Here is a 26132-nt window from a genome sequence, read left to right on the forward strand (position 1 = left end):
AAATATTTATATTTTATAAAATAATTAAGAATTTTTATAATAAATAAAAGAAGATAATAATTTTTAATTATAATTTTATTAAAATTATAATAATTTATATAAAAATATAAATTTTTATTTTTTTTAGATATAAATAAAATAAAGAATCCTATAGGATTTTTAGATAATTAAATTTTTTTATTCTCTAAGTTTTTATTAATATATTATTTTAAAATTAATAATTCTTTTTTAAATAAAGAGTAAATAAAACTAAATAAAGATTTTCTATTATTAATAAGATTAATAATATAATTATTTCTATAATAATTAAATAATATTTTAGATTAGTTAAAAAAAAATATCTTAAAAATTCTAAAATTTTATTAAAATATTATTATTTTATAAATATTTTAATATTTTATTTTTTATAAATAATTATAACTTCTTTAATAACTTAATTAAAATATATATATAAATATAATTTTAATATACTTTAATAAATTTTTAAGAATATAATTCTTATATATTATAGAACTTAAATTATTATATCTTATTTTATAAATTTAAATAGATTTTATAGTTATTAATAGTAGTTATAGATAATAAAATAAAAATATTATTAAAATTATAATAAATTATTATATAAGATCTAGTAAACTATTATTAAGTTCTTTTTAAATTAATTATTTTAATAAAAATATCTTATATTTTATAATTAAGAATTATTTTATTATTAATAATCTTTAAATTTAAGAATTATAGTAAGATTTTAGTAAAAAAAAAATATTATATAAATTAGATATTAATAATATTATATTTAATATTAGTATTTATATTTATATATATTTTATTAATATTTAATATTTATATAAATATTAAGACTTTATTAATTATATTTATTTTAAAAAATTAGATTAAAATAAGAGATAAGACTCTAGTTTTAATTAATTTTTTAAACTAATTTCTTTAATTTATAATCTTTAAATTTAGTTAAATTTCTTATTTTTTTTAGAATATTAATTTATAAAATATTTAATACTATTATATAAATAGTAATATAATTATTTTTAAATCTAATTAAAAATATAAAATCTTAGAGATTTTTATATTTCTTTATTAAAATAGAATTATTTTTATAATATATTTAGATCTTTTTATTCTTATTTTTATTTTTACTGTTATAAATATAGATTCTAATAATAAATAATAATTAATATTATTTTATTATATTTTTTAGATAATTAATAAATATATTCTTTAATATATTAATTAAAATCAGAAAGTAGTTTAATAAAGAAGATAAAATTTTATTTTTTTTTATTATTTTAGAAAAATATTATTCTAGTATATTAAGATAAGTATAAAATTTATATAAATTTTAATTATTTTATTATTATATTTATTTAAATTAATTTATTATATCTAATTTAAATATAGTAATATTTCTTATAAAAAAGAGAATTTATTTAATAAAAAAAAACTATAAATAGTTAATAAGTTTTTTTTATTCTAAAGATAATTTTTTAAGATATTAATATTATTTTTATTAATAAATAATATTTATATAACTAATAATTTTAAGAATTTTTTAATAATTAATATTAAATTTAGAAGATACTTCTTAAAAGTTATAATTTAAATTATAAAATTATTTTTATTACTTCTAGATATTAAAAAATAGTTTAAATTAAAAAATATTCTTAATTTTAATATTTAATTTTAAATTATTTAAAAGTAATAAAGTCTTCTATTAATACTTTAATATAAGATTAATATTATATTATTAAATTTTTTATTTTAATTTAATAGCTTATTATTATAATTATTAATAATTTTAAAATTTATTAATAATATCTTATATTGTAATAAGATTCTTTATTAATAAATTATAAATAATTAAAATAAAAGATTTAGTATTTATAAAAAAAGTTTCTAACTCTAAATTATTTTTAAAATATAATTATTAAAATAGTATCCTATACTTTTTTTTTATAAATAATTAAAAAAAAAATTAGAATCATAAAGAAAAAAGATTAGTTAAATATAGAATTAAAGTATTAGTATTATATAAATATAGATTAATTCTTATCTTTTTAGAATATAGTAAGACCTAGATATTTAAGATATAGATTTTATTAAATTATTAATATTATAATTATTTTATAATTAAGGTATAGGTATTCTATCACAGTAACTACTCAGTTGTATGGGTTAACCATGACAAATACAGTGTATTTTTTGTATTTTATTCTTTTTCTAGAATAACTTCTTTTTAAAAAGATATAGATATTTCTAAATAAGATTTATAAAGAATTAATATACTTATTTCTATAATATATTTATTTAAAATTTTTAAGTATTCTTGTTGTTGAATTATATAAGTTCAAAATATCTAGATTTAATACTAAATACAGCTCTGCGCCGCTGGCTTACACGCGCCACTCGCTTACCGATTACGTTATGTATGGGTTTAATTAGTCATTATGCATATCTGCCACTCTATACAAGTTATCTACATTTACTCTACATAGTATATAAACAATTCAGAAACTAAATCTCATTTCCAATTAAGATATTTAGAAAAAATGATATCGGGTATAGGAAAGTAGAAAATGACCATGCAGGACCTAACTAACCATCCATCCATCACCTCATCCAAAAGATCAAAGATCAATACCTCGGCATCCTGCCCCGAATAATCTCATCATACTTCCGCCTCGGATCATCGCGATAATCCCGCTGCGCGATCAGGTTAAACAACGGCCGGAACAACCAATTCTCAACCACCACATACGGCGACGAGGGCACCCCTTCCTTGAACGCCTGCGAGATATACCAATCGCGCACCACATGCCAACCGACCCAGCGCCACTCGCTGCACTTCTCGGGCTCGAGGATGGGCGGCGGTACGTCGTGGTCGTGGTCGGGAGGGGTCGTCCCCCCCGCCGCCGCCGCCGCCGCCGCACGCTGCAGCGTGCCCGCCATCACGATTGTCACGTAGTGCTTGTTCTCCCCAGTCATGAGGTCGTTGGTTGTCGTCATGTAGCAGACGTTTTGCACCGCCAGCCCCGTCTCTTCACGCACCTCCCGCTCCGCGCACGCCTCCCATGTTTCCCCGGGTTCCAGGTGTCCGCCTGGTAGTGCCCAGGTGCCGGCTCCGTGGCTGCCTTTGCGTTGGCCGAGGAGGATTTTGTTGTTTGCGTTGAAGATTAGGACTGCGATGCCGACGCGCGGGGGGCTGGTTATCGTTGTTGTTGTTGTTGCGGGGTTGGGGGTTGGTGTTGACATTATTTCCGTCCGGGATTGGGATCGGGGCGTGGTGGTGGGTTGTTTGGGATCGATGTGAGTCGAGTAGATGTGGTTGTGGTGTAATCTGCTCTGAGCAATCGGATCGACGATTGTTGATCGAGGGTGGTTAGTTGTTCTTGTAGTAGTAGTGGGATACAGTTCCCTCAGGAGGGGTTGTGTTCGTCGGTTTTATAGTTCAGGTTTGCTGGGCTTCGATAAAGGCACGCGAGCTATTCCCTTTGATGTCGCCCTGGATTTACCAGGCAGATGTCATGATATATTTCTTTATCATCTGTGAAAGAATTGATGACACGCTTGGCTTGGTTTCTTTATCGGCTTGTTTCACAAGAGAGGGTCACAAGTATGTTTTGCGGCTAATCTACATTAATTTGTGTTTAGGTTTGCTTTGGTTTTCCATTTGTGTTGTATCGTACAGGGTTCCCCGACTCAGCCTCGGGAGCATAGCCCCCCTCTTGTACAATACATACTCTTGTGCATAGCCCCAACAAAACGCTTACAATCGCTGCAGCAAAGAGTGCACAAACCCCGACAGAGCCTCAAGAGTGACATCTTCGCGGACGTTCAGGCGACGGCATTGCACCTCCAGCGTTTGCTGTTTCTTCCACCCTTTGCCGACCACCACGATGACCGGGTAGCCGATCAGGTCCGCGTCGCCGAGCTTCCAACCCATCTGCTTGTCGCGGTCATCCAGGATCACGTCCATGGCTGTCGCAGGGCTAGGTGTCACCGTCAGTGCGTCGTAGACTTTCTCTCCTTCTGCCTCGAGGCCCTTGCCGGGGACGATGATGACTTCGTACGGCGCGATGACACGGGGCCAGTTCAGTCCCTTATTGTCTGCTAGGCTGTCTGCAACCGCAGTGATCATGCGCGAGACACCGATGCCGTGGCATCCCATCTGCATGGGCACGGTCTGGGGCCCACCCTTGTTGGACGAAGATGGGTCGACCATGACGGACGCCTCGAGCACGTCGCTGTAGCGTGTGCCCAGGTGGAATGTGTGACCCAGCTCGACGGCTTTGTGGGTCTGCGCCAGACCCTCGCCGCATTTCGCGCACCGGTCGCCTGCGTGAACCCTCACTAGGTTCAGGTAGTTGTTCGTGCCGGGGAAGCGATCCAATTTCGAGAAGTCCACGTCGTCCACCGTGCAGCCGACCTCTTGGAGAGTGTCGGTCAGCGGGGGGCGCTTGTATGCTCGCACGCGCGAGTCATATAGATCCACGATCCGCGGCCGCTGGGTGGGAGACTTGTTGGACTGGACCTGCGTGGCCCATTGCCGGAGTGGGTTCTCGATGCTGATGTCGAGTTCGATGCCTGCGGCGTCGGCGATGGACTTGACGGCGTGAGAGTTCACCTCTCTCTCCACAGGGGTTTCCTGGATGGTATATTGCGGGAACCAGCACCGCAAGAGGGTGTTCTTGTCTTTCGAGATAGACATCCAAAGGCCAACCGAGACGGCTGGGGTGGCTTCGCCGGAGGTTTCACCGGTGTCGAAACCAGGTCTCTGGTGAGTGATGGGCTGTTCGTCTTCGCCAGCGTGGGCTTTTCCGTCAGCGAGCTCTTCGTTGTACACATTGTCGCAGCTAGTGCAGCTGATGACTGTGTCCTCGCCTTTAGCACTGGGGAAGTGGAACTCGTGACTCAGGCTGCCGCCCATATTACCCGAGTCTGCAGCAGCGACTAGGTAGGGGATCTTGAATTCGTCGAACAGTCGCGTGTAGGCACCTTTGACGGCGACGTAGGTCTTGAGGGCTGCCTCGGTGCTGTAGTCGAAGGTGTACATGTCCTTCATGATGAACTCCCGGCCGCGAAGAAGACCTTGTCGCGGCCTTTGCTCATCTCGGTATTTTCTCGCTGGCCTAGAATTAGACTCGGTAGAGAGGGTGGGAAGGTTTCACTGACAGATCTGGTACACGCGCACGGGCAGTTCCCGGTAAGACTTCGTCAGACTCCCTACTAGAGTGGTAATCTCCTCCTCATGCGTGGGAGCAAGGAGAAAGCGGGCTTCTTTGCGATCGAGAAAGCGGAAGACCTGGCGGACGGTAAGAGAAATCTTACGGTTAAGATGCCCAAGGGACTTACATCTGATCCCTCCTTCAGACGTCCCGATTGTTCCCAAAGCTCTTGTGCCGATATCGATGATAATGACACTTTAGAAGCACCTAGTTCACAAGCATTAGATGGCTTAGCACAGATAAATCTGTGATTTAGTAGACTTACCGACTGACTGCATGTGCTTATCTATGAGCCTCTCTAGCTTATCCTGGACACGCAACCCTAACGGCAGCATATGGAATATACCCGCATAAGCCTATGCATTCAGTTAGCCCAAATTTCATGGCATGGAGCTGGAAGGAGAGCATTACCTGTCGCAAGAAACCACCCCTGACTAGAAGATCATTTGTATCCTCTGAGAAATGTCAGTTGCCCGAAACAATATAGGCAATTGGATCAAGCGAAGTACCTCTTTCACCCTCAACGGGCTTCTTCGTGATACCTCCAGTCGGGATCCAAAAGTTGGATATCCGAGTCCTGCCATCGGTCTGCATATATCAATCTTCAGATCCTATACCAGCCATTGCAGAAGGTAGGCCATACATGAAAGGCGTATTTTGACGTTCTACTCCCGTATTGAGTAATCTCAAGGTACGCTCGAGCAACTCCGGGCGCCCGGCCCACGATCGGGCGAATCCGAGATAACATGGACTTCACACACAGCCCCGAAACCAGCCTCGGGGTATCCAAGAAACGGGTAGAGATATTCACATCTAGAAATGCGTATCCCCGACTCGGGGACAAGGAGGGAAGATTGAAGCGGTTCTTATCGGGCCCCGGCACTAAACCCAATGGATACATGGCCTGGTCCGAGCGTCGGGCATAATCAACTCCGGCCCGCCATTTCTCCGGCGGCCTGGAAGAAGCGGACCCCATAATTTTTTGGCGGCAGAAAAAAAGTCGAGGAGGGAAGCAAAGAACCTCTGCTGCATTTTTGGCCATTCATCCCACCTTGTGATTATGGCCAAAGGCAAGGGTAAAGGCTCCTCTGGAGCGAACAACACCATCCCTGATGGGGGTGTTGCTGTCAACAATACCAACGCTGGCGCTGACGCGCTTCCTCAGTTGGAGGAGAGTGCGTTTGCCGGCTTGCGACAGAAGATCGAACAGCGCCTGAAGGATCAGAACAACGCCAAGCAGAAGTCGAAGAACGGCAAGGGAAAGCCCGCTGCGCCCGCTGATACTCCCAAGAAGAACCAGGAGGTCGCACCGAAATTTGAGCCCAAGCAGGCGGCTGGCAGCGACAGGAACAACAAGGGCAAGAAGCGGGATCGCAATGGGGATGTGATTGCCGGTGAGGAGAAGAAGGATCTCGGAAAGGGAAAGTCGAAGAACAAGGAGGACAGTGATGATGTTTTGCGGCAGGAGATCCTGGCCCTTGGGGGTACGGAGGAGGATCTGGACTTGTTGGCCGGTGTCGACTCTGAGTCTGAGGTCGAGGATGCCACGGAAAAGAAATCAAAGAGCAAGTCTGAGGAAGATTCCTTGAGGAAGGAACTTGCCAGCATGCTTGCCGCCGCAGGACAGGTCGTTCCGGACGATATTGCAGACGATGAAGTAGAAGAAGAGGAAGAAGAGGAGGATGTCGCCGAAGAGAGCGGCGACAATGATGAGGATGATGAAGATGAGATTGGTGAAATCGAGGATGATGCTGAGGATGATGAGCTAGAAGAGGACGAGGAAGAGGTTTCCGAGGATGAACCTCCAACCCCAGCGCCGAAGGAGGACAAGAAGGCGGCCAAGCAGGCTGCTCCCGAGAACATCTTTCCCAAGGAGTTTGCCAAATTGGTGAGTAGATACGCCCATAAAAACAGAAAACACACTAACCAGGCATTAAGACCATTCCTCCCAGATCCGACTGGTACATGACCGAACTTCCCGCCATCGCGAGGAAGGAAGCGCAACCGGTTGCCCGCCATTTGATCGACCGATTCTACAACTACGCGGTTTCGCTCCTCGAAAAGGAGGCTAAGGAGTACGCCGATGCGCAGCAGGCTTCCGCTTCCTCCTCGCACAAATTCTACGCCACCATCATGTCCACCGGTACGCTCAGCGATAAGATTTCCGCCCTGACGCTCGCCGTACAAGAATCGCCCATACACAACACTAAGGCTCTGGAGAACCTAATTACCCTAGGAAAGAAGCGCAGTCGTGCTCAGGCGGTTGAAGTTCTTCGGTCTCTCAAGGACATGTTCGCCCAGGGAACTCTTCTTCCCAGCGATCGCAGGCTCCGCGCCTTTGCCAACCAGCCGTCGCTCGTGGCTGCATTGCAAGGTGTGAACAACCGGTGGTCGGAAGGAGACGCTCTGCCAAATGGTCTCCAGAACAGCCATCTGATTGTCTGGGCTTACGAGCATTTCCTTAAAGATCAATACTTTGAGGTCCTGAAGATCCTCGAAGTCTGGTGCAATGACGAGATCGATTTCTCTCGCTCCCGCGCTGTCAGCTACGTCTACGAACTGTTGAAGGAGAAGCCTGAGCAGGAGACTAACCTTTTGCGTTTACTGGTGAACAAGCTTGGTGATACTTCTAAGAAGATTGCCTCGCGGGCCTCTTACCTCCTCTTGCAACTTGAACAGGCACATCCCTTGATGAAGCCCACGATCATCTCTGCCGTTGAGGAAGTTCTCTTCCGTCCTGGTCAAAGCCAACACGCCAAGTACTATGCCATCATCTCGCTGAACCAGACGGTCCTCAGTCTCAAGGAAGAGAAGGTTGCGGAGAAATTGCTCGACATCTATTTCGCTATCTTCGTGTCTTTGCTGAAGCCCGCCAAGGAGCAGAAGGGCAAGGAGCAGAAGGGCAAGAGGAATGGTAAATTCGGCAACAAGGGCAAGGGCAAAGGCAAGGATGACGATGCCAAAGGTCAGGCGCAGACTGAAGAAACGCAGGACAAATTGACGTCTGCAGTCTTGACTGGTGTGAACCGAGCTTACCCCTTTACCAGCTCCGACAGCGAACGGTATGCTCCTTGTTGTCTACATCTAATGACAAGGCTAACGCTTCAACCAGTCTGTCCAAGCATATCGGCACACTCTTCCGGATCACACACTCGTCTAACTTCAACACCAGTATCCAGGCTCTCATGTTGATTCAGCAATTGACAGCCTCCCACCAGGTCGGTGCGGACCGCTTCTACCGAACTCTGTACGAGTCTTTGCTGGATCCCCGACTGGCAACCTCCTCCAAGCAATCGCTGTACCTCAACCTCCTGTTCAAGTCTCTGAAGAATGACTTGAACACCCGTCGTGTCAAGGCCTTTGTCAAGCGTCTCCTCCAGATTCTCGGGCTGCACCAGCCCGCATTCATCTGCGGTGTCTTCTACCTGATACGCGAGCTGGAGAAAACGTTCCCTGACCTCCGGTCCTTGTTCGATCAACCCGAGCTGAATGAGGACGACGAGGAGGAAGTGTTCCGCGACGTCCCCGATGAGGACGATGAGCCTCAAGAGCAACCCGAAGAGACCAAACCCGAGAAGCCGTCGACGCGTTACGATCCCCGGAAACGAGACCCCGAGCACAGCAACGCTGACCGGACGTGTCTCTGGGAGCTTGTATGTTTGGTTTATCTTATCGTTGATCTACAGTTACTGACACTCGACTTTTAGCTGCCCTACCTGTCTCACTTCCACCCATCCGTTTCGGTCAACGCGGCTCACCTCCTCGATCACCAGGTGATGAGCGGACAGCCCGACTTGACGATTCACACCCTCACCCATTTCCTGGACCGCTTCGTCTACCGTACTCCCAAGGCGGCGGCGGTCACTCGCGGAGCCTCGATCATGCAGCCTCTTGCCGGCAGCGATGCCAAGGACCGTCTGGTCGCGGCGGTCAAGACTGGACAGCAGCTGCCGCTCAATTCGGAAGCCTTCTGGAAGAAGAAGGCGGAGGATGTGGCGGCGGAGGACGTCTTCTTCCACGAGTACTTTAACCGGGTCGGCAAGGGTCAGGAGAAGGACAAGGCCCGCAAGAAGAAGGCCGGCAAGGATGCGGCTGACGAGGGCGAGGACGAGGAGGCCAGCGACGCCGAGTCGGAGATCTGGAAGGCGCTGGTGGACTCCCGGCCCGAGCTGGAAGCCGGTGGTAGCGACGACGACCTGGATCTGGACGACCTGGAATCTGCCTACGACCAGAGCGATGACGAGGATGCCGGCGGCGACTCTGAGGTGGAGATCAACCTCGACTCTGACGACGAGATGGAGGACGTCGACGAGGCAGCCCCGGAGCCAGCCAAGAAGACGAAGAAGGCCAAGGCGGAGGAGCCCTCGGACGACGAGGATGCATTCGACATGGACGTCTCGGACGAGGAGGCATTCATCGACAGCGACGAAGAGTTGCCGTCGGACGTGGAGCTCGACGCTCACCTGCCGACCGCGTCCAAGGACGAGAAGGAGCAGGAGAAGGAGAGCGGGCGCAAGAAGCGGCGCAAGCTCAAGCACCTGCCCACCTTTGCGTCGATGGAGGATTATGCGGCCCTGCTGGCCGGGGAAGACGAGGGGATGTGATTTCCACTATGTTGAGTTGTATTTATTTGAATTGCATCCTGCAGATACCACAAAAGCTCTATCTAGTCCTAGTCATGTTCACATGGATCATCATATTCACTTCACGTAGTAGTCGTGAATGTACATACCTATGTATAAGTACTTAGTAAACACACTCGCAACCAGTTCTAGACTTCCAGACCTGGGACGGATTCCAGCCACTCACGCACTGATCATTGTGGCGCTGCGTCCATCCACTCGGTCGAGGCCCATGACATCATCACGTTCAGCCACAACTCCCTCTCCTCTCTACCAGGAAGTTCTCTTCCAACCCAATTACAGATGATTCAAATTGTCAAAACAGACATGATGGATCCCCGAGTAACTTGCCCAATTCAGCGGATGGGAAAAAGGAAACATGGAAACATGGAAACAGTACCTTATGGAGTGAATTCACACGTGGGAAAGGGGGGCGAACAAAACCTACGAGTAAGAAATCCTACAGGAGCACGCCATCAATTAGCGCATAGCATGCTCAAGGTTAATTCGAGGTCCGACTTCTGTGCCCCTCTTCCTACTTTTCCACTTTTTCTTTTTGATGCAAGCCCTGGTCCTGGTCAGCAGAATCTGATAGGCTCCACTATTGACGGGGATGTTGAATCCTGCTGCATGGGAGAGAGGGTGGTAAGGTCGCATGATTCTCTGTGGCGGCATAGTCAATGTCGGTATTGATGGAGCCCTGTTCTTCTGAGAGGCATTGACATCGGATATCTATCTTTGTATTTTGAGAGCAGCTCTGCGTAGATGTATAACAATGGAAGGTGGAATGACAAGCAGCAGCCGAATGCGGGGCAAAGAAAATCCCGACACTTAAGCTAACCAGAGTTAGTCAGCACGGACCAAAGAGGATCGGGTAAAGCCGCCTTTCTTTTGGTGGAGCGGGGAATTCCCCAATCCGGCGGGGTTTACCTAATGCAATGTCTCTATCAATCGAACTACAGTACTCAATTAATTGATCAATTCATGTGCAATTCCACTGCCAGGGATTGTTCCCATACACTCCCTCAATGCTGTTCACGTATCAACAATTGAGTTTGTCAACTGTAAACATTACTCGATCTAAATCTATCATTGCCTGGGGGTGATCCACGGGTCTGGTTGTTGCTACGTCATCCACCACCATGAGTGCCACGAAAGCGCAGAATTTCCGAGTCCGTCGATGCCATTCCGAACAGGGAACAACCTGAGTCGGCCTCGGAGATTGCAACCAGTCTTGCTCCAGTTTTTATTTTTTTTTTTTATCTGACTGCCTGGGAATTCACGTTGGCTGTTCCTTCGGGCTAGCCTCGACCCGGGGGGGCGATCGGCGCTCCCTCTAGTCGAGAGATGAGGGAGGAGTCTGTCTGTCTGTCCGTCGGTGGTTGGAAGAATTCAGCTGTGCAGTTCCTCCTCCATCTTTCTTGCACAATCTCTCTCTTCCCACAGTCTGACAACTATTGTCTGGCTCTCAATTCTTCGAAGACTGGGGTGTTATTTATTGTCAGTCAGTCAGTCAGTCAGTTATTCTCGTCCTCCTCATTTGACATTTAAGGTATGAACATCTATACGTATCCTATCTTCACATTGATGCGCAACTAACAATCCCCCCAAACGCCAGACCTCGTCTCCTCCCCAAAGCGCAGTACATGCCTCCGAAGGTCTCCAACATCCTTTCAGCTTCTATCCTTGCTCGCTCCCTGCACCAGCGGCTCGTCCGCTCCATCAAATGGCGGAGTCCACCGTCCCGAAGCCTACGGGCCGCTCCTCCGTCCCCGAGCACAACGCCCCGACGGACGAGATGAAGCATGCCGACTTGGAGAGTCAGAAATACCAGCCCGGGTCGAGCTCGGATTCGGAAGGGGAAGTCGGCAGACAGATTCAATTGGAGGCAGAGAACTCCATCAAGTATCGCACATGTAGCTGGCAGAAGGTGCGTGGTCGCGAAGCTATCCCCGACAGTCCGCGCATGTGCTAACTCACAGCTCTGAACCCCAGACGGCTGCGCTACTCTTCTCTGAGTACATTTGTCTGGCTATCATGTCGTTTCCCTGGTCCTACTCGGTGCTGGGTCTGGTACCAGGGTTGATCTTGACGGTGGTCATTGCGATGACTGTGCTGTATACTTCGTTGATCATTTGGTACGTCCCATCAATGCAATCGTTCCGCAAACCCTAGCTCACACATTTTCAGGCGGTTCTGCCTGCGACATCCACACGTGCGCGATGTTTGCGACATTGGACAGATGATCTTCTGGGACTCCAAGGTGGTCTGGTACCTCACGGCGGTCATGTTCCTCTTGAACAACACCTTCATCCAGGTAGCGACAACTCGAGCCTCCCCCCCAGCCCCATGACTAACCACCAGCAGGGCCTGCACTGTCTTGTCGGCGCAGAATACCTCAACACGATCACCGGTCACGCGACCTGCACGATCATCTTCTCCTTGGTGACAGCGGTGATCTCGTTCATCTGCTCCCTCCCGCGGACCTTCAGCGCGCTCTCCAAAGTGGCGACACTCAGCGCGATCACCACATTTATCTCCGTGATGCTGGCGCTCATCTTCTCGGCCATCGAAGACCACCCGGCCGGCTACACGCCAGCCAAAGGTGACCCGATCGTGACCGCCGTCCCCGTCGCGGGCACGACGTTCGTCTCCGGCGTCAGCGCTTTCCTCAACATCAGCTACACCTTCATCGGCCAGATCACGCTGCCTAGCTTCATCGCCGAGATGCACGAGCCCAAGGACTTCTGGAAATCCGTCACGGCCGTCACCATCGCGGAGGTGATCGTCTTCTCGCTGGTCGGCGCCGTGGTCTACGCCTACACGGGCAACCAATACATCAGCTCGCCGGCCTTCGGCTCCATCGGCGACGAGACCTACAAGAAGATCTCCTTCTCCTTCATGATCCCCACCCTCATCTTCCTGGGCGTCCTGTACGCCTCCGTCTCCGCCCGCTTCCTCTTCTTCCGCCTCTTCGACGGCACCCGCCACAAGGGCAACCACACCCTCGTCGGCTGGGCCGCCTGGGCCGGCATCCTGTGCTGCCTGTGGATCGCCGCCTTCATCATCGCAGAGGTCATCCCCTTCTTCTCCGATCTCGAGTCCATCATGAGCGCCCTGTTCGACTCATTCTTCGGCTTCATCTTCTGGGGCACCGCATACCTGCGCATGCGCCGCGCCGACTACGGGCCGGGCTTCTATAAGAACCGGGGCTGGAAGGGCTGGGTGGGATTCATCGTGAATGTCGGCTTGATTGTCGCGGGTTTGTTCTTCTTGGGTCCGGGCACTTATGTGAGTTCTTCCCTCCTCCCCCTCCTTTTTCCTTCTATAAACAAGAGGGTTAAACATGCCCTTCTCGTATGGCCCTCCATCCCACATTCCCAATATCGCTCACCAAACTTTAACCCCGTATATACTAACAAAGACGATTGATGGACAGGCATCCATCGAAAGCGTGATAATCAGCTACCGCGAAGGAACAGTCGGAAGTCCATTCTCATGCGCCAACACGGGATTGTAAACCACAGCAGAGCGAGCACAACGGAGCGAATCCAAACCTCCCGCCTAAAGAAAGTAGCTCCCGCCCTTCTTCTTGATCGGGTAATCGTTTGCTTTCCAGGCCCTGTGACGAGATGCTACTAGTTCCCCAAGTGACCGAGCTATAAAGCAGACGATGATGATGGTAATGACGATGCATTTGAATGGGGTTCTCGGTTAGGGGTTCGTCTGTGTCTTCCGATGGAGGCGATTCCGTTTTTGTTCTTTGGCGGTAGTGGTGAGCTTTGTATATTGTGTTTTATTTTTTTTTTCGATGTATGAATTAACCTAACCTGATACCGAGGTATGCTATGGGTATGCATTAATGATGAGAAATGATGATATCAAGGTCTCTTCTCTTGGTTTTGTGTACCGTGTTCGGAGGGGGACAGTCATCAGGTGTCGGTCTCGTTGCGCATAGGGTGCAAGTTTGAGTGTACGGAACCTCTGATCTCAATCCCTGATCCGCATAACTATAGCCTACACCCACGTCTAAATCAAGTATGCACACTACCTGCGCCGAAAATTCAACGTCGCATCGCCCTCCGTCCCTAATGAAGGCGGTAGATCTCCCACCGCCTGGCCCCAGCTACTCTCATTCCGACCCAACCAGAGCACCAGCTCCCTCCCCTCGGTGAAGAAGTCATGGCCCACGTAGCTTTTTGTGTACGGCTGCCCGTCCAGTGTCGCGGACTGGATGTACATGGCGCGGTAGCTTGGGTCGAAGCCTACCGTGCGCACGCGGGCGGTGCGGTTGGTGAGCGGGGAGGTGATGTTGACGGTCTCGAAGAACGGGGCCGTGATCAGATACACGTTCTGGCCCGGGTTGGGGAACAGGCCCATCATCGTCATGGCCACGAACGAGCCCATGGCGCCCGAGTCGTCGTTGCCGGGGAGGCCCGTCGGCGTCGGGTTGAAGAAGCTCGGGATGTACGTGTGGGCGCGCGCGGTCGATTTACCCGGGCGGCCGGCGTAGTGATACTGGAATACGGTCAGGAAGGCGGGCTCGTTGCCGATGTAGGTGATGCCGCGGTCGTGGAGGTAGTCGAGGCGCCGCGTGAAGGCGTCCGGGCCGCCCAGGAGCGTGATTAGTGTGGACATGTCGTGGGGGACGAAGCTGCAGACCGGTAGGTAAGTACTTGTTTTGCTATACGCGGGGAACGAGATCATACAATTGATACTCCCAGATGCTCGATTCGAAGGTCTCTGCCGCGTTGTTCTGGAGAGAGCAGGATCGGCCGCTCGTGTCGATGTTGGAACAAGTTAGAGGGTCCTTGGAGTTTATTAGTCTGGCATGTCAGGAAGCCAAATAGCATGGCCGCTTGTTATCATAACAAACCTGGTATCCCCATGTGCCGTTCATGTATTTGGGCTGGAAGAAGCCTCGGAACCCAGTGTCTGTGCCGTTGAGGAATGACGTCTGGTCTGCACGGAAGAGGTTCTGCCAATATCGCGCGGTGTTCTCGTATTTCTCCGCATCGCTCGTCTTGCCCATTCCCCGAGCCATTTGTGCGATGGTGAAATCATTATAGGCGTACTCCAGCGTGCGGGATATGCTTCGGGTCAGCGTCCCAAAGCCGACGTAGTCGAAGTCTTCCACGGGGATATAGTGTAGTGCCTTCCAGCTTTGCAGCCCTCCTCGGCCTTCGTTGGACCAGTCAAATGGCTCTTCTTCTGCATCCTTCTGCACCGCTGCATACCCGGCTTTCCAGTCGATCCCGTCCGTGAGACCCTTGACATATGCATCTGCCAGCACGACATCCGCGTTGGAGCCGCCCTGCGTGTAACCTGCATGCTATCAGCATTAAGACGCATGCACTCCTGCCGACGCATACCTTTGCAGAGAGACATGCGACAGTCAGGCAGCCATCCCAGGTGTCGTTGAGTATCAATCAGAGAGCGAACCATCCGGGACACCGACGCAGGGTCGAAGATCGTCAGGAATGGAAGCTGGGATCGGAAAGAATCCCAAAGGCTGTACAAACATTAGCAGAGACATAGATTCCAAGACAGTTCACCTACCAATAGAATGAGTCGAAGTACGGTTCCTTACTCTCCCACAAGGGGTTCTCTCCGGTATAATCCTGTGGATTGACCATCGTTCTGTAGATCCCACTGTAGAAATTGGTCAAGGTCGTTGCATTGACTCCATTTCTGGATACCCTGATGGGTGCCATCTTCTGCGTCCACATATTTACAGCCGCCGCACGAGTCTTTTCAAAATCGAAGTCGGGCAATTCGGCCTCAGCATTCTGACATGCCTGCTCGCTGCTGATGAAGCTCAAACCCACGCGGGCTTGGATTGTGTTCTCTGGCGCCGAGTGGAACCGTACGAATGCACCGCCCTAGATGGGTCAATTCAGTACTCAACAACAGGCCAAGCTACATACCGGAAGAGGATAGCCGTTGATGCTGCGCGAAATAGTCAAGTTTTTGACCGCTGTGCTAGCCCGCGCATCCACAAAAATACCGTTGTCTCGTAAATCGGCCGCGCTCTGGTAGTCCGCGCAGAAGTACGGCTCATAAGAGCCACTCCCGAAGCTTGGTAAAAACCGCGCATGGCCAGTCATGCGCCCTGTCGTAGCATCCACAGAGATGGTCCCATTGTCCTGGCGTGTGTCGGACAGGTCAGACAGATCCAATAAGATGAGCGGGCTCGAGGACCCATTGGCGGGAAAGCGGAACCGAAATAGTGACGCATGATGGGTAGTTGTCATATCCACTTGTATTCCCGATTTCATTGTCAATCCGAAATATCCCGGGCTAGATTGGACCGAAGCGGGATCGTAGGTCGTCTTCCGCTCTTTCTTGGGGTACACGCAACCATTGACATCGTCGTTCTGGCATGTTGCGTAGGGAAACAGAGGGAAATTTCCGAGAGAGGGTTGTCCACCGGTGCCGGAGTCGTGCAGACTGGAAAAGCCGGTGATATGACTGCCGTCGAATGCGAAGCCCCCTTGGTTGTTTGACGAGTCTGTATCGGCTACGGCTTTGGCCATGCCATATGGAATTGTCGCACCTGCAAAGACGTTCCCTGAAGATAACCGGCGTTAAAATGCTGTATCTCAAGCATACTAACGGATCAGGTCACATCACATACCTCCATTAGCGCTGCCAATGAGAGGATTAATGTATTGCAGCACATCATAGTCATTAGTCGCCGCCGGGAGAGGGTCAGACGAGCCCAAGACGAGAGGCACGGCTAGGAGAAACGAAAGATGACCCAAAGAAGCCATTGCAAGTGAGAGAAAAAAGATGAAACGAGGGATAGTGAGCGTAGATGGGCGGACTAAAAGCCGTCAGGAGCCACTGTTCTGGCATGCAGGCACGGCCTGTCAAGGGGCGGGGTGGCTGCCCCTGCTCGGGTTGTTGTGAGCTCAGCATGATGATACCCCTGGCAGCCTTGACAGGGCCATGAATGCAATGTAACCATTGTAGCTTCACTGGAGTGGTGGAAATCGAGGTGATTGTGCAGGACGATGTCACTCGTCACAATCCCGCAGATAAAAGAGCGCTAATCACATTGGAGGGTGGCATTGATTGAGGTGGTTTCGAACATCGGGCCAGTCCATTGTAACCTGAGAAAAATGTCGCACAGTCGACTAGAAGACAAGAGAAGAGCTCATGGAAGAGGCAACGATTGCCGGAGCTTAAACCAGGAGAGGGAGGTTGGAGGTTGTACAGAAAAAGGCACACGTTCCAGTGACTTGGGCTGCAAAACAGCTAAACATCAACAACAATGCTTGAATTTAAACCTTCCATGATTCTAACTCACACTACTCTCTAGATTATTCAATCCTCATACTCAGGACCCAATACAGAGAATTCCCGAAAGATGAGAAGAGGAAGAAATCAAGGACGACCGACTATCTATCTGTCTATCTATCAGTAATCCTCCGATAACCATGAGCCTCGGCTGCTGGTGCGCCACCGCACCAATGAGCAGAGGGATGGATCCGCATCGTCCGCGATAATCTTCAACGATCCCGTAATTTGGGTTCTTGGTTCGGTTCAGGGCTCCATTATTGCGGCTTTCTTTCCCAGGACATCCGCTTCCCCTGTCCCTGCTGGCCCCCTATCCACACCTCTCCTTCACAAGGTCTCGCCGGCCATGTTGCAGCTCTCAACAGTTCGCCTGGGCTCCACCGCGATCGCCAACAGTGTCCGGCGGCCTGGCCTCTCTTTAACTTCGCGTCTGCCTACAGCAGCCACAACCAGCACAGTTTTGCTCCCCCGTCGTATTTCTCCGACTCTGCAATTAGCGCGTCGGGCATATTCGTCCAAGGATTCGTCATCCGAACCCAAAGAGAACGCGACCAACCGAGAGGGAAAAACCGCTTCAAGCAACCTACACCCCGAAACCACACCAGACCCTCCTGCGCCTCCCCCTCGTGCCCGTCGATCCCGTGTCTTCCGTTTCGTCCGATTAACATCGCTCGCCATCTTCGCCTTCGTGACCGGACTAACACTCGCGAACCAACGGACGTTCGAGACCATCATGACGACCAAGATCCTTACAGACGAGGAGACGCTCGACGCCTTCGTCCCGGGCGACGAGTTCGCGAAGGAAGTGGACGACCACATCCGCGATCACCCGCTGGCCGTCATGCTTCGCTCCAACCCCGCCTTCACCGAGTCGCGCCCACACCTGAAAATCCCGGGACAGCTGCGCAACCGCAGCCTCACGGGCGGCACGCTGTCGGGCCCGGACATGCTCGTCGTTCCGCCGCTGATGTTCGGTGAGGAGGGCGGCAAGAGCCTGGTGTCGCTGCTCTACCTCGGCCGCAACCTCTGCGGCCACCCGGGCATCGTGCACGGCGGACTGCTGGCCACCCTGCTGGACGAGGCCATGGGCCGCTGCTGCTTCCCCGCCATGCCACACCACGTCGGCGTTACCGCCAACCTGAATCTGGACTACCGCCGCCCCGCGATGGCCGGCAACTACGTCGTCCTGCGCGCCGAGACGGTCAAGGTCGAGGGCCGCAAGGCGTGGGTGGAGGCACGCATCGAGACGCTGCCCGAGAACGGTGAGGAGCCTGCGGTTCTCGTGGAGGCGAAAGCGCTCTTCGTTGAGCCGAAGCAGTTCAAGGTACGTTTCCCTTCTGGGGTGGGGCTGACTGAATGAGTACTGACGGATATCTTCGACAGGCACTGGCATCCGTGTATGAGGCCCTCGGTTAGACCACTAGACCGCCGATGATAGAATTTTTGTTTTCCTCTTTTTTTGTGATTGTGATCTGCATGGGAAGCGTTGGGACTTGAGATCGTGATCATTAGATCATTCTTCAGGCGTATAGATGGTGGGTGGGGTGTAGACATAGGCTTGTACATACACCATAACAGATTCCGAGCTATATTCCAGATTCAGACATGACATTCAACCGGCTATAGCAGCTCTCTGAGATCCAAACATGTACCCCTACTTCCTCACCAACCACCTCGCAAGCAGGAAAACCCGTCCTCAATGACTCGCCTCAAACAAACCACAAGCGGACTCTTGTCCCTAAACCACCAAGTCGCCTGCCTCTCCCAACACGGCACGGCAGAGGTTGTGGATGATGCGTGTGGTTGAGGTACTGTGAGGGACTTCCGAGGATTGGGGTAGAATCATCTTGTTGGGTTTAGGGGTGTAATTTGTAGGATTCTAGATGGCGATGGACACAATGAGGCGGAATATATATATAGCCTTACATGAAGCTGACGGTTTGAGGGGAACAATTTGCAGGTGGACAACTAACGAAGAGGAAGATTGATAGAGAAAATCCCGGATCTCGATTATATGTTCATCGTGATATATCATGGCGCTGGTGCTGATTGCGACAGCCTAGTTTGATGCTATCCCAACGCAGTTGATTAGGGCTGACATCCATACCCGACACCATGATGCTAAGCGGCGATGCACTCCAGAGCGCGCGAGACATCCAGCTCTCCAGATACAATTCTTGAAAACTACATATAGAACCATAAACAAAAACAACACACTACTACAATCAGCCAACCAAACCCACAGTGCCTTGAAACGGTGGCTGCAGATACTAGGTAAAGTTGACGTCACCAGTGCGACAACCCTACTTCATCCATCCCCTACAAATCCGCCCGCATCAAGCAACAATCCCAATCGCAACCACCATCAAACTTCATTTCTATCCATATCAGACATTCTATAGCAGAAAAATGGCGACCTCAAACCCTCAGATCCTCACCATCGACCCCACCCACCCCAAGCCACCCACAAGACACCACCACGAAGGCCATAACGCCCCATCCTCCATCCCGCCTAGTCTTCCCAAGGCTAAAGCGACAAAGGCCCATCCCAGCAACCCCGGGGCTGAGAATGCCTCGATTTATTTTGTTGGCAACGCGACAACTATCATGTACGTTATTTGCTCGCGTCTCTCTCCCTGAGGGGGCTGCTCTCGATTGTTAGTGTCTCAGACTAATATCTTAAATAGACAATGGCATGGCGTCCGCATCATGACTGATGTACGTTACGTATAGCTGAGAGCTGGCCCTAGTCCAGACTCATGCCCTGGCTGTGTAGTCCGCGGACTATCTTGACTAACATTGGTTATCAAATTTTCAAGCCCAACTTCCTCCACGCAGGCGACCATGTTCACCTCGGTCCCGGCGTGGATTCCGTCCGGAGAAAGGATCCGGCGGTGGATCTGGAGGATCTGCCGCGGGTGGATCTGGTGCTGCTGTCGCACTATCATGAGTAAGTGAAACCTATTTTCTTTTTCTATGCATTAGGTTTGTTGCTTCGGGCGTGATTCTGGGTTGGTGTTGGGTGCATATAGATGGATGCATCCTGGCCCAAAACAGCTAAATACGCTCTATAAGGCTAGCAGTAGTTCTGTATCTAGCACATACGACCACAGGGTGTGGAAAACAGGGCTTCCCGTCCGCTCAGCCGTACTTAAGCCACACGCCGGGAGGTTAGTAGTTGGGTGGGTGACCACCAGCGAATCCCTTCTGTTGTATGTTTTTGGGTCTTTTTTTGCCTACAGCTCGGTGTGCTGGCGCTAGTTCTGAATTATCGCTTGGTTTGATCGAGACGCAGTCAAACTGATCGAGATGCAGAGACCATTTCGACCGACATGTGGAGGCCTCCCTCCGGCGGGATCTCCCCATCGTCACCACGCCTCACGCTCAATCCATCCTCACATCCAAGGGCGACGACTCATTTACCCGGGTTGCGGCCGTGGATGTGTATAAACAAGCGATGGTAGACATCCAAGGTGACGCAGCCGGCAGCAAGCAGCCCCGGTTGAGAGTGACTGGCATGCCAGGAAAGCATATCCCCATGGGGAAGCCGCTCGAGAAGTTGAACGAGTTTGTTGGCGCGGTAAGTTTCTTTATACTCACCTCCTCTTTGTCTGCTGTTGTTCATCAACCAGATACTAAACGAGTCTATAGATCCCGCCAACCAACGGCTGGATGCTCGAACTCGGGTACGGGAGCCCTGGAAGCACGGCTGCTAATGACTTCGAGCCAGGGTATCGGATCTACATCTCCGGAGACACGTTGATGTTTGATGAGCTTAAGGAAATCCCCCGGCGGTATGATGGTCAGACCATCGATCTGATGCTGGTGCATCTAGGAGGCACGATGGTGCCTTCGCCCGCCATGTTGCCGCTGGCGATGATGGTGACGATGGACGCGAAACAAGGGGTAGAATTAATGCGCTTAATCAGGCCGCAGGTGACGATTCCCATCCATTTCGACGACTATGACGTGATGGCCAGTTCGCTGGAGGATTTCCAGGCACAGGTGAAAGAGGCGGGATTGGAAGGGGAGGTGGTCTATTTGGACCGGGGGGATGAGTACCGGTTTCATGTAGGTGGGCGTGAGGAGAAGGAGTAGGACGTAGGGGTGTCATTGGCGGGTTGGGTTGCCTCCTTGTCTGGTTTTGAGTGGATCTTAATGGGCAAGGTTCGGATGAAGTACGAGTTCCTGTAGCAGTTGACTTCGTAACTTCGCCATCGGGATGGAGTCAAGTCTTCTTGGCTGATGATGTCGGGGATGCGCCCCGCCAATCAGCTGAAGCATAGTACGGGCGGGATGGAATCATCTGAGATACCGATGTCGAAATACTCGTAGTTCTCCTCATTTCGTGTTTTAAAGCAAGCTTGACGAGCGATCCAGGTCGATATACTGAAAGGTTCTGGACGGAGAGTGGCAGGCAGGGGTGAGGAGGCGGCGGTCATGATGTAAGAGTTAAGCTCAAAGGGTGAATCAGACGTTGTCAGTTGCAATGCAGCCCTGCAGCTTCCAAATTCCCCAAATTTTTTTTTTTTTTACTATTGCCTGAAATTCGGCAGCTGTGATTGCATGACCCTCACTTAGTCAGTGTGTGTTCTTTGTTCGCCGTCCAGGGTCGTGAAGTACTTATCCTTCTGGTTCTCCTCCCTTCAGCTTCGCTTTGAAGATCAACATCCCCACACGTCATAGTGACACCAATCGCAAAAGTTCCTTTCATCGCACGGTGCATATAAAATCAACAAACAAAAAGGCGAGATCAGCAACGATCAACTCCTACCAAATTCTCTATTCCGCGCCAATCTATCTTTGAAATTAGCCACCGGCCGTGGTGAATCAATCCGTGCCACACAATCCTCTTCTATCGCGACCTTCTACACACTCAAACACAATGACTGACTCCCTCTTGAAAAGGGAGCCCGCTGCCTCAGCGAACAGAGTGCCTACCCTCCACTCAGTCCACAATGTCAAACGCTCGGTATCCTACTCGCCAGCACATGACGGAAACCACCCTGTGTCGAAGACGGAAGCAACCCGCGGGTGCGATGATATGGTGAAATCCGCCTTGACGGAATTGCTGAACGACGATGGCGTGAAACACAATGCACGGGGAAGTCGATCTGTTCAGAACATGCTCATGGCGACGGAGAAGAAACGCAAATCGCAGCGACGACAGTCCCTCGTTGAACACAAGCACAAGTGAGGGATGCGCGGTCTGACGACTCAAATGCTTCAAAGGCGGCAGGCAGAACAGCGATATGACAAATCAATCTTGGGATCGTATCGCTGGCTGCTATCGCGGTTTTCCCTTGCAACATCGCACGTCTTCTGGTGGTTAGGTTAGGGCGATATTGTTGCGATCGACCTGTCGTGGACGGAGATATGGCACCTATCTACTGATGCTTGTATCAATTGTATGGGATTAGGTGGTGCTATGAGGGTCTCAGTATGGTCAGCACACGACGACCGATGTCGACTCGAATGAACTTGACGCAGATTTGGCCACGCCGAGACAGTCGAAAAGAGGATGAGGGAAAGCTGTGGGTTTCTTTCTTTTGTCAATTCTGGAGTTCAAAGGGGTGGTTGCATTGCGTTATGACTCATAAGTATGATAATGATAATGAATAATGAGCTCTTGATTTCTCTTCTGGTATCAATCAACAGTATCAAATGTTGTAGACTCGTCATTCAATGGAACTGCTTCGCCTTAAGAAGAATAGCTGCTCTAGCAGGGTGCAACTGCGTGGCTACATGACCGAGCTTCATGTGCTTTGGATCCCAGTCGTTGCAAATAGGTCATCTGTCAGCATAGCCAAGGGAAACACTAATCCCCTGGCATCTTCTGTGTAATTGACTGGCTTGGTAGGTTTAGGGTGAAAGGGAAAGTGATAATCCCTGGAGTAAGCAACAACAGCGAGCGAATCCACCGCCCGCCGACCGCCTCCGAGTGACTGCCCGACAAGCAATCGGTCGAGCCTCCGCAAGCTGCAGCTCCACCTCCACCTCCCCTCCCAACTCCAACTCAACCCTTCCTACCCTCTCCCCTTCTTCATTTTTCTCGGATCTGATCGACGATTACCGCATGCGTGGCACCCTCTCGCAGCTTTGAAGAAACACTTCCGATAGTCCCCGCAACAACTCCCCGTCCCGTGCTGCCACCATGTCCAAGTCGACCAAGTACCTCCTCGTCTCGCTCCCCACCTCCATCACCCCCTCTCACCACCGCGACGACGCCCTCGACGCTGTCTCCGCAACGGTCGCCCCCGAGAATGGCTCCGTCGCCCCGTTTCCCATCCCGGAGTTCAAGATCGGCACCCTCGATGCCTTAGTGCAGCAGGCCGATGAGTTGGCCAAGCTGGAGGCCGGCTGCCAGGGGGTCGTTGCTAAGGTCGGCGATGCGCTGAAGAATATCTTGGAGGGTGACGAGGCGCAGATCGATAAGATGAAGACCGTGAACGATAGTATGAATATTTCTCTTCCCCCGCCCTGACACTTGCTTTCTAAAAGGGAGTTGGCCGATTAACGCAATGACGCAACCTGTCTATAGAGCCGGTGGACCAGTATTTACGCACATTCTCCTGGAACAAGGTCAAGTACCGGGCTGATAAGCCTTTGGGGGAGTTGATTGACTTGCTACAAAAGGTGGGGTCTCTCAGGGTCATCAGTGGGAATAATAATGGAAACTGGATTTGTTGACGCCCGAGTTAGGAGGCCGCCAGTATCGATAACGACATTCGCACGAAATATACCCAATACAACCAGGTGAAAAATACGTTGGCGACGCTTCAACGGAAGCAGACGTGAGGAATCCCCCTCCACCCCGACCTGTCTTTCCCAGGGAGTTGAGCTGACATCCAGCTGCAGAGGTAATCTGTCCACCAAGTCGCTCGCCTCAGTCGTCGACCCCCGCACCCTCGTCCAGGATTCCGAGTACATCGAGACGCACCTCGTCGCCGTGCCCGCCCAGCAGATCAAGGAATTCCTCAAGACGTACGAGACCATTGCTCCGATGGTGGTGCCGCGGTCGGCCACGCTCGTGGCCTCGGACAACGACTTCACGCTCTACGCCGTCACGACGTTCAAGAAGCACAGCGTCGAGTTCGTGCACAAGTGCCGTGAGAGCAAGTGGATTCCGCGCGACTTCAAGTACGTGGCGGGTGGCAAGGAGGAGGAGCGCAAGGAGGTCGAGCGTGTGGGCGGCGACGAGCGCAAGCTCTGGGGAGAGACGCTCCGGCTGGGCCGGACGGCGTGGAGCGAGGCGGTCATGGTCTGGATCCATGTACTGGTGCTGCGAGTGTTTGTGGAGACAGTGTTGCGCTATGGGCTGCCGCTGGACTTTGTCTGCACTTTGGTTAGGGTAAGTCTTTACGTGGTACAAGATTGGAACCAGGAAAATGCTAATTCGGACAACAGACCTCGAGCTCGAAACATGCAGACAAGGCGAAACACAACCTGGACGACAAGTACTCGTACCTGGCAGGGAACGCATTCGGCCGCGACAAGAAGGGCCGGGTGAAGCGCGACGACCCAAGCGAGATGCATGGCGAGGGCGCGGCGGCGGCGGATTATACGGCATATGTGTATTATGACTTTGAGTTCCAGTGATTATTGTGTTGTCTATTCTACCCAAGCTTTTTTTTTTCTTTCCCTTCTTGTTTTCTGGTTTCCCTGTGGATATGTATAGCGTACATAGAGTCGAATGCATGCTTGAGCCCTGCGTGTTGAGTTCAGATCGGTAAGCTGTCTCAAAAGTTTGGAAAATATATACAGAATCAAATCCAGCCCCATCCTCTGTCTGGGTGTAGTATGTAGTATGTCCATCTGCACTCTATGCAAGATACGAAACAACAACAATCTAAAATCAAATTCTATCTTCAACCCTGATCAACCCCCCTCCTTTTGCTTCCCGAATCGACGCAAAATCTAAGCCGACTTGGGAGGCAAATACCCCTGCTGATCCAAATAATCAATGATCTGCTTAACCGCCTCCTGGACGGGGACCTCGTGGTTCCGGATGTGAACCTCAGGCTTGAGGGGCGCCTCGTAGGGGGCGCTGATGCCGGTGAACTCCTTGATGACGCCCTCGCGGGCCTTCTTGTACAGGCCCTTGGGGTCGCGCTGCTCGGCGACCTCGACGGGGACATCGACGTACACCTCGACGAAGGGCAGGCCGGTGGCCTCACCGGGGGTGGGCACCTCGTGTAGCTGGCGCGCGGTGTCGCGGTCCTTGCGGTAGGGCGAGATGAACGAGGTGATGGCGATGCTGGCGCTGTCGGCGAACAGCTTGGCCACCTCGGCAATGCGCCGGATGTTTTCGTTCCGGTCCGCCTCGCTGAACCCCAGGTCCTTGTTCAGCCCGAACCGGATGTTGTCGCCGTCCAGCCGGTACGCGTGCACGCCCCGGTCCCGCAGCAGCTGGTGCTCCAGCTCCACCGCTAGCGTCGACTTGCCGCTCGCCGATAGCCCCGTCAGCCAGATCGTGAGGCCTTGTTGCTTGCGCAGGGAGCTGCGCTCCGTGTGGGTGAGTGCGCTGGAGTGGTAGGTGATGTTGCTTTTTTTTTCGAGGGTTGCGTGTTAGTTGCGTGGGTGTATATGGTTCTCTCGTTGTGGTGGTGTACTTACGTGGCCATTTTGTGAGGGATTAAGGGGGGAGGGGAAGTAATGAACTCGAATTGCTTATGAAGGAGGGTTGGGGATACAAGAGGAAGAGAAAGAATGAGAAAGAGAGAAAGAGAAGAGGAGGAGGAGGGGGAGTCAGAGAAAAGGGCCGAACCTGGCGCACGCAATACGTAGACTCAACTCAACTTGTAGCGGGGCCCGCCGATCGCGGGGTGGATTGAATGGATTTTGCCAAATTGCGTTATCGTTGGCGGTGAACAAATGCGGGTCTGTCACTGGCACGCAAAAATTTCAGGGATTCTCAGGCACCGATTACGTATGCCTCCGACCATTCTGGGCCCCGTACACGACTCAT

At 49.9% G+C, this 26132-nt stretch overlaps 10 protein-coding genes across 10 annotated transcripts; 6 read left to right on the plus strand and 4 right to left on the minus strand.

Moving 5' to 3' along the window:
- Positions 1-2619: 2619 nt before the first annotated feature.
- On the minus strand, positions 2620-3594 carry BO97DRAFT_406948 (nucleotide triphosphate diphosphatase NUDT15). Its single transcript, XM_025695537.1, has one exon. The coding sequence runs from the start codon at positions 3265-3267 to the stop codon at positions 2650-2652; it is 618 nt and encodes a 205-aa protein (XP_025549619.1). The 5' UTR covers positions 3268-3594; the 3' UTR covers positions 2620-2649.
- A 113-nt stretch (positions 3595-3707) lies between these two features.
- On the minus strand, positions 3708-6064 carry BO97DRAFT_394227 (putative proline--tRNA ligase AIM10). The gene is made up of 7 exons (XM_025693966.1): positions 5884-6064; positions 5750-5828; positions 5652-5695; positions 5506-5596; positions 5368-5447; positions 5188-5317; positions 3708-5139 (listed from the first exon to the last, which is right to left on the minus strand). The coding sequence occupies exons 1-7, from the start codon at positions 5986-5988 to the stop codon at positions 3782-3784; spliced, it is 1887 nt and encodes a 628-aa protein (XP_025549620.1). The 5' UTR covers positions 5989-6064; the 3' UTR covers positions 3708-3781.
- Positions 6065-6271: 207 nt separating this feature from the next.
- BO97DRAFT_479277 (RNA-binding ribosome biosynthesis protein MAK21) lies at positions 6272-9860 on the plus strand. The gene is made up of 4 exons (XM_025700679.1): positions 6272-7128; positions 7179-8302; positions 8353-8893; positions 8948-9860. Exons 1-4 carry the CDS (start codon positions 6301-6303, stop codon positions 9842-9844), a joined length of 3390 nt encoding a protein of 1129 aa, XP_025549621.1. The 5' UTR covers positions 6272-6300; the 3' UTR covers positions 9845-9860.
- Positions 9861-11246: 1386 nt separating this feature from the next.
- Positions 11247-13822, plus strand: BO97DRAFT_372639 (putative neutral amino acid permease). The gene is made up of 6 exons (XM_025692872.1): positions 11247-11414; positions 11481-11792; positions 11858-12000; positions 12053-12179; positions 12230-13153; positions 13302-13822. Exons 2-6 carry the CDS (start codon positions 11589-11591, stop codon positions 13380-13382), a joined length of 1479 nt encoding a protein of 492 aa, XP_025549622.1. The 5' UTR covers positions 11247-11414; positions 11481-11588; the 3' UTR covers positions 13383-13822.
- Positions 13823-13909: 87 nt separating this feature from the next.
- On the minus strand, positions 13910-16635 carry BO97DRAFT_394234 (glycoside hydrolase family 92 protein; the record flags this gene model as incomplete). Its single annotated transcript, XM_025693967.1, has 7 exons — positions 13910-14516; positions 14572-14672; positions 14739-15187; positions 15235-15374; positions 15422-15744; positions 15790-16433; positions 16500-16635. The coding sequence occupies 7 exons, from the start codon at positions 16633-16635 to the stop codon at positions 13910-13912; spliced, it is 2400 nt and encodes a 799-aa protein (XP_025549623.1).
- Positions 16636-17391: 756 nt separating this feature from the next.
- On the plus strand, positions 17392-18750 carry BO97DRAFT_444672 (PaaI family thioesterase). Its single transcript, XM_025698481.1, has 2 exons — positions 17392-18488; positions 18548-18750. The coding sequence occupies exons 1-2, from the start codon at positions 17511-17513 to the stop codon at positions 18578-18580; spliced, it is 1011 nt and encodes a 336-aa protein (XP_025549624.1). The 5' UTR covers positions 17392-17510; the 3' UTR covers positions 18581-18750.
- Positions 18751-19573: 823 nt separating this feature from the next.
- On the plus strand, positions 19574-21262 carry BO97DRAFT_349490 (MBL fold metallo-hydrolase; the record flags this gene model as incomplete). The annotated part of the gene is made up of 5 exons (XM_025691918.1): positions 19574-19773; positions 19852-19882; positions 19984-20114; positions 20480-20744; positions 20816-21262. The coding sequence occupies 5 exons, from the start codon at positions 19574-19576 to the stop codon at positions 21260-21262; spliced, it is 1074 nt and encodes a 357-aa protein (XP_025549625.1).
- Positions 21263-21632: 370 nt separating this feature from the next.
- Positions 21633-22484, plus strand: BO97DRAFT_127081 (uncharacterized protein). The gene is made up of 2 exons (XM_025690013.1): positions 21633-21750; positions 21815-22484. Exon 2 carries the CDS (start codon positions 22050-22052, stop codon positions 22359-22361), a length of 312 nt encoding a protein of 103 aa, XP_025549626.1. The 5' UTR covers positions 21633-21750; positions 21815-22049; the 3' UTR covers positions 22362-22484.
- Positions 22485-23169: 685 nt separating this feature from the next.
- BO97DRAFT_479283 (H(+)-transporting V1 sector ATPase subunit C) lies at positions 23170-24855 on the plus strand. The gene is made up of 5 exons (XM_025700680.1): positions 23170-23619; positions 23706-23800; positions 23867-23958; positions 24023-24515; positions 24572-24855. The coding sequence occupies exons 1-5, from the start codon at positions 23319-23321 to the stop codon at positions 24761-24763; spliced, it is 1173 nt and encodes a 390-aa protein (XP_025549627.1). The 5' UTR covers positions 23170-23318; the 3' UTR covers positions 24764-24855.
- On the minus strand, positions 24806-25926 carry BO97DRAFT_406955 (adenylyl-sulfate kinase). Its single transcript, XM_025695538.1, has 2 exons — positions 25781-25926; positions 24806-25709 (listed from the first exon to the last, which is right to left on the minus strand). Exons 1-2 carry the CDS (start codon positions 25786-25788, stop codon positions 25082-25084), a joined length of 636 nt encoding a protein of 211 aa, XP_025549628.1. The 5' UTR covers positions 25789-25926; the 3' UTR covers positions 24806-25081.
- Between the last annotated feature and the right edge of the window lie 206 nt (positions 25927-26132).

This window comes from Aspergillus homomorphus (genome assembly GCF_003184865.1).
Source record: "Aspergillus homomorphus CBS 101889 unplaced genomic scaffold BO97scaffold_29, whole genome shotgun sequence".
NCBI classification, from domain to species: Eukaryota; Fungi; Ascomycota; class Eurotiomycetes; order Eurotiales; family Aspergillaceae; genus Aspergillus; species Aspergillus homomorphus.

Excerpts from the sequence above, each read along its gene's own strand:
- BO97DRAFT_406948 (XM_025695537.1), bottom strand. The coding sequence starts at position 3,267 with ATGTCAACACCAACCCCCAACCCCGCAACAACAACAACAACGATAACC.
- BO97DRAFT_372639 (XM_025692872.1), top strand. The coding sequence starts at position 11,589 with ATGGCGGAGTCCACCGTCCCGAAGCCTACGGGCCGCTCCTCCGTCCCC. Across the intron at positions 12,180-12,229 it reads TGAACAACACCTTCATCCAG|GGCCTGCACTGTCTTGTCGG; the intron begins GTAGCGACAACT and ends AACCACCAGCAG. Across the intron at positions 13,154-13,301 it reads TCTTGGGTCCGGGCACTTAT|GCATCCATCGAAAGCGTGAT; the intron begins GTGAGTTCTTCC and ends ATTGATGGACAG.
- BO97DRAFT_394227 (XM_025693966.1), bottom strand. The coding sequence starts at position 5,988 with ATGTTATCTCGGATTCGCCCGATCGTGGGCCGGGCGCCCGGAGTTGCT. Across the intron at positions 5,696-5,749 it reads GCCCGTTGAGGGTGAAAGAG|AGGATACAAATGATCTTCTA; the intron begins GTACTTCGCTTG and ends GACATTTCTCAG. Across the intron at positions 5,597-5,651 it reads GGGGTGGTTTCTTGCGACAG|GCTTATGCGGGTATATTCCA; the intron begins GTAATGCTCTCC and ends CTGAATGCATAG.
- BO97DRAFT_479277 (XM_025700679.1), top strand. The coding sequence starts at position 6,301 with ATGGCCAAAGGCAAGGGTAAAGGCTCCTCTGGAGCGAACAACACCATC. Across the intron at positions 8,303-8,352 it reads ACCAGCTCCGACAGCGAACG|TCTGTCCAAGCATATCGGCA; the intron begins GTATGCTCCTTG and ends CGCTTCAACCAG. Across the intron at positions 8,894-8,947 it reads GGACGTGTCTCTGGGAGCTT|CTGCCCTACCTGTCTCACTT; the intron begins GTATGTTTGGTT and ends CTCGACTTTTAG.
- BO97DRAFT_127081 (XM_025690013.1), top strand. The coding sequence starts at position 22,050 with ATGACTGACTCCCTCTTGAAAAGGGAGCCCGCTGCCTCAGCGAACAGA.
- BO97DRAFT_444672 (XM_025698481.1), top strand. The coding sequence starts at position 17,511 with ATGTTGCAGCTCTCAACAGTTCGCCTGGGCTCCACCGCGATCGCCAAC. Across the intron at positions 18,489-18,547 it reads TTGAGCCGAAGCAGTTCAAG|GCACTGGCATCCGTGTATGA; the intron begins GTACGTTTCCCT and ends TATCTTCGACAG.
- BO97DRAFT_479283 (XM_025700680.1), top strand. The coding sequence starts at position 23,319 with ATGTCCAAGTCGACCAAGTACCTCCTCGTCTCGCTCCCCACCTCCATC. Across the intron at positions 23,620-23,705 it reads GATGAAGACCGTGAACGATA|AGCCGGTGGACCAGTATTTA; the intron begins GTATGAATATTT and ends ACCTGTCTATAG. Across the intron at positions 23,801-23,866 it reads TGATTGACTTGCTACAAAAG|GAGGCCGCCAGTATCGATAA; the intron begins GTGGGGTCTCTC and ends CGCCCGAGTTAG.